At 34.1% G+C, this 3,972-nt stretch overlaps 1 protein-coding gene across 1 annotated transcript; it reads left to right on the top strand.

Annotated features, from left to right (window-relative positions):
- Positions 1–1,260: 1,260 nt before the first annotated feature.
- On the top strand, positions 1,261–2,485 carry LOC130966308 (protein SRC2-like). Its single transcript, XM_057891099.1, has one exon. The coding sequence runs from the start codon at positions 1,384–1,386 to the stop codon at positions 2,344–2,346; it is 963 nt and encodes a 320-aa protein (XP_057747082.1). The 5' UTR covers positions 1,261–1,383; the 3' UTR covers positions 2,347–2,485.
- Positions 2,486–3,972: the final 1,487 nt, after the last annotated feature.

Genomic DNA, 3,972 nt, shown 5'->3' with positions numbered 1-3,972 from the left:
ACGAAAGAAGACGACAAAAATGTACTTAATTTCCATCACTCGTTTTGAGGGGTGATGTGGATCATTGGTTGAGTTTAAGTTTGAGTTTTAAGATTCCTTAACATTTTTGGTCAACTATGAGTTCTATAAGATTGCTGAGCACGCCCCGTTTACAAAGCGAGTAGCGCAAGTCGCAAACTACCCGCGTTTTTTGGTTTCTGTAAAGTGACACGTCACTTGAGATGCACATTTTAATGCTTGACAATAAGAAAAGATAGACTATAGTTGATATTTAAAAAATTATTAAATAATTTAATATAGTTAATATTTTTTTATTATTAATTTTATATAAATTCGAAAAAAATTTATTAGCATATTTATTAATTTATTTTTATCATAAAAGCTTAACCTTTTTTTCTTTAAATATATGTAAAATAAATTTAAAATTTTTTTACTATCTAAGTGTTTTTAGTAGAACTCATATTTTTTTTAAAAATTCAATTTTAATGTATCTCAGTATAAAATAATTTTATACATGCATCTAATTATGCGAAATCACATTAATAAAAATAACTATATTTTATATTAATTACCTGAATAATCATCTGAAAAAATATATGTAATTACATGATTGTATAAAATATTTTACGTAAATTAAAATTAAACTCATTTTAAAACTGGATAAAAAGCAATATAACTAATGATAAAGTGTTACATAAAATATAACAATATTATCCTAAAATAAAATATTATCACTTGACCAATAAAAATATAAAAAAATATTATTAAATAATTACTTTATTTTAAGGAATTGTTTGAATAATGAGAAAAAAATTATTCAAACAACGATCAGCTTTTAACCAATTTTTAAATTTAAAAAATAATTGTATTAATTTTTATATATAAACTTTCTAATTTTTAAGAGAACTAACTTTTAAATAAGTTTTTATTTTAATTTAAATATATATATATTTTTTGCTAAGGAATAGGTAACGGTATGACCTATGAATTCAGTTGGGTTTCAGTTCATATGATGTTTAAATTAATAAAAAAAACGGTACCGCCTTTCAGAGTTGAGATATATCTGATATATCTTTTTTTTTCTTTTGAAAACGATATATCTGATATATCTAGAACAAGAAAAAAAAAAATAATGGATGCCAATAAAAAGAACGACTAAAAATCAAGAATAGTAATCCAGAGTAACGCGTTAACTTAAATACCTGGAAGATTCCAAAATTATTTATTTTGCAACCATCTCCAATTCTCCATAATTCTCAATTTCGTCTATAAATAAATAAATTCATACCCCCGTCAGCGTCATAATCCCAATTAATCTCGACCGCTATTAAACGCTGCCACGAAATTCAACAACTCAAGAAACTGATCGCGTTGTTCACAACAATGGAATACAGAACCCTAGACCTCATGATCGTTTCCGCCAAGGATCTCAAGAATGTCAATTTGATATCCAAGATGGACGTATACGCCGTCGTTTCGCTCAACGGCGACATCTACAACCCCCAGAAGTTCAAAACCAGCGTCGATCGCGACGGAGGAACCAACCCTACGTGGAATTTTCCGATGAAGTTCAATTTCAGCGACTCCTTGGCGCAGCAGAATCGTCTCTCTCTTGAGATCAAGATCGTCTCCGACCGTACACTCGGCGACACCCTCATCGGCACCGTCCACGTCCCCCTCCGGGAGCTTCTCGACAATCCCGGCGGAAAAGACGGCAAAGAATTTCGTCAGGTATCTTACCAGGTCAGGAAGCCCTCCGGGAAGCCCAAGGGCTCTCTGAATTTCTCGTACAAAGTTGGCGGCAAGAGTTCAGCTGCTCCGGCGATGGATAAGGCGTCGTCGACGGGGGCGACGGTTAGTTACGCTCCACCGCCGCCGAAGACGGCGGAGTATCCTCCACCGGCGACGGCGTACCCTCCGCCATCCAAGGATTCAAAGAATGAGCCAGTTATGGCTTATCCTGCTCATGCTGCTGGGGCGGCAGGATCAAGTTCCGCGCCATATGCTTACCCGCCGCCACATCAGCAATATCCTGCTGGACACGGATATCCACCCGCTGGATACCCACCCCAGCAAGGCTATGGCGGCTACGGGTACCCGCCTCAGCAACCCGGATATGGGTATCCTCCACAAGGGTACGGGTATCCGGGTCAAGCTGGGTATGGATACTCGCAGCCTCCTCAAAAACCGAAGAAGAACAAGAACAACTTTGGGATGGGATTGGGAGCCGGGTTGCTTGGCGGCGCACTTGGTGGGCTTTTGATTGGTGACATGGTGTCTGACGCGGCTGATTATGATGCTGGCTACGATGCTGGATTTGATGATGCTGGTGGATTCGATTTTTAAATTTTCTTTCTTTTTGGTTCTTATTTTGTTTTTGGACTGTATAAATGGGTTGGTTGTGACTTGTGAAGTTGGTTAACTACGACTCATTCAGAATGTTTATATCTTTTGATTTTGATGTTTATATAGATGAACTTACTTACTTTCGTGCGTGCTTTGTTCCTTTTTCTTCTTAATTTCAACTGTAAGATTATAGATAATAATAATAATATATGATATAATTATATGAACTATGATCAGCAAAACTGTTATAAACTGAAGGCTCAACTTCTGATACCAAAATATTGGGAGCCAGGAACAGAGAAATTTTCTTATTCATAATTCAATCACTTCTTCAGCTACAAAGCAATCTCGAAGAAGTGTAGAAAAATATTCACTCTCTTTTTCAGTTTTCACCTGTTGCACTCTGCTGGTTTGTAAGTCTATCTTAGCAATTGTGGCCTACAACAAAGGCAACAAATTTTGTCATCGATTAGCATTTGATGACTTGACACACAGCTCCCAAATCAGTCTATTACTTTACTCGGAGTTCTGATTTCTTAATGCTGGATTGGAATCAGTGTTAGAGAAGCAAGCTCATACTTTATTGTATATAATACTAATTGTGAATCTATTCTAGAAGTTAATCAGAGGGGGGGAATTCTTTTTTGTATTATTTATGCAGTGATCATCACTAGCCTATTGCATTATTTAATTGGTTATGTTGGGATAAAAAAGTGCAACTACAAGAAGAAAACAATAGGACTTGTCAATGTTAATTGCATACAAGCTTCTGTTCTGTCAGTAAATTTTGGTGACGGTCAATACAAAATGGAGCCTCACCTTAAATCTAAGAACTCCATAATCTTCACTTGGAATAATACAGTAGCCGCTATGATCAGTTAGCACTAGAGTATTCTTTTCTTAAGTTAAAACATTCTGCCAATAACTAGAGAATTCTCAATTAAATCAAAGGCTGCACAGTTTTCTTGTATTAACAGAAAAAATTAAAGCACCAGCCATAATACCAGAAACAAAATTGAACTCTGCACAAACTAATTAACACGTTAAAGTTATAGGTTTCAGCATTTTAAGTTCATTCGTTATCACTTTCAAACTAATGTTATGCAGTAATATGTTTTTGTCTTGCCTCAGGGTATCTTATAGTATTTATCACACTAAATTATGTTTTAATGTTTCAAAGGATTATCTTCTAAGCCATTGATTCAAAATAAACCATACAAGTCTTTGAAATATTAAGAGAAGATTGCGACATAAATTCATTATGACTTATGAGCAGCTTTGGCATGTTTGACAAGTTGGACCTGATTTGAATTCTATTTAAAAAGCATATTAAAAAAAAATTTATTGTTTCTGAAAAATTTTAAATTATGTTAACAACATTTATTTAGTAACTAATATCTAAATTAGGAGGATGAGTCAGGACTTTCAATTGTTTTTAGGAAAAAAACACCCTGCACATTATGAGAAAGGATAAGGAGTGGACCAATACAAGGAGCAACAGAAAACACTTCCACCTGAAACTATTTCTCCTGAAATACTACAAGAAGTTTTAATCTATAAGACTTAAATTTAATTTAATTTAATTTGATTCTTGTAAATAAATTAAGAATAAAACAAATAAATTAA

Source organism: Arachis stenosperma, chromosome 1 (genome assembly GCF_014773155.1).
Source record: "Arachis stenosperma cultivar V10309 chromosome 1, arast.V10309.gnm1.PFL2, whole genome shotgun sequence".
In the NCBI taxonomy this organism is placed as follows: Eukaryota; Viridiplantae; Streptophyta; class Magnoliopsida; order Fabales; family Fabaceae; genus Arachis; species Arachis stenosperma.
Note: the sequence above shows the minus strand (reverse complement) of the source record. Positions and strands in the feature narration are given on the sequence as shown.

What these genes read in the sequence shown, in the direction of transcription:
- LOC130966308 (XM_057891099.1), top strand. Translation starts at nt 1,384, where the DNA reads ATGGAATACAGAACCCTAGACCTCATGATCGTTTCCGCCAAGGATCTC.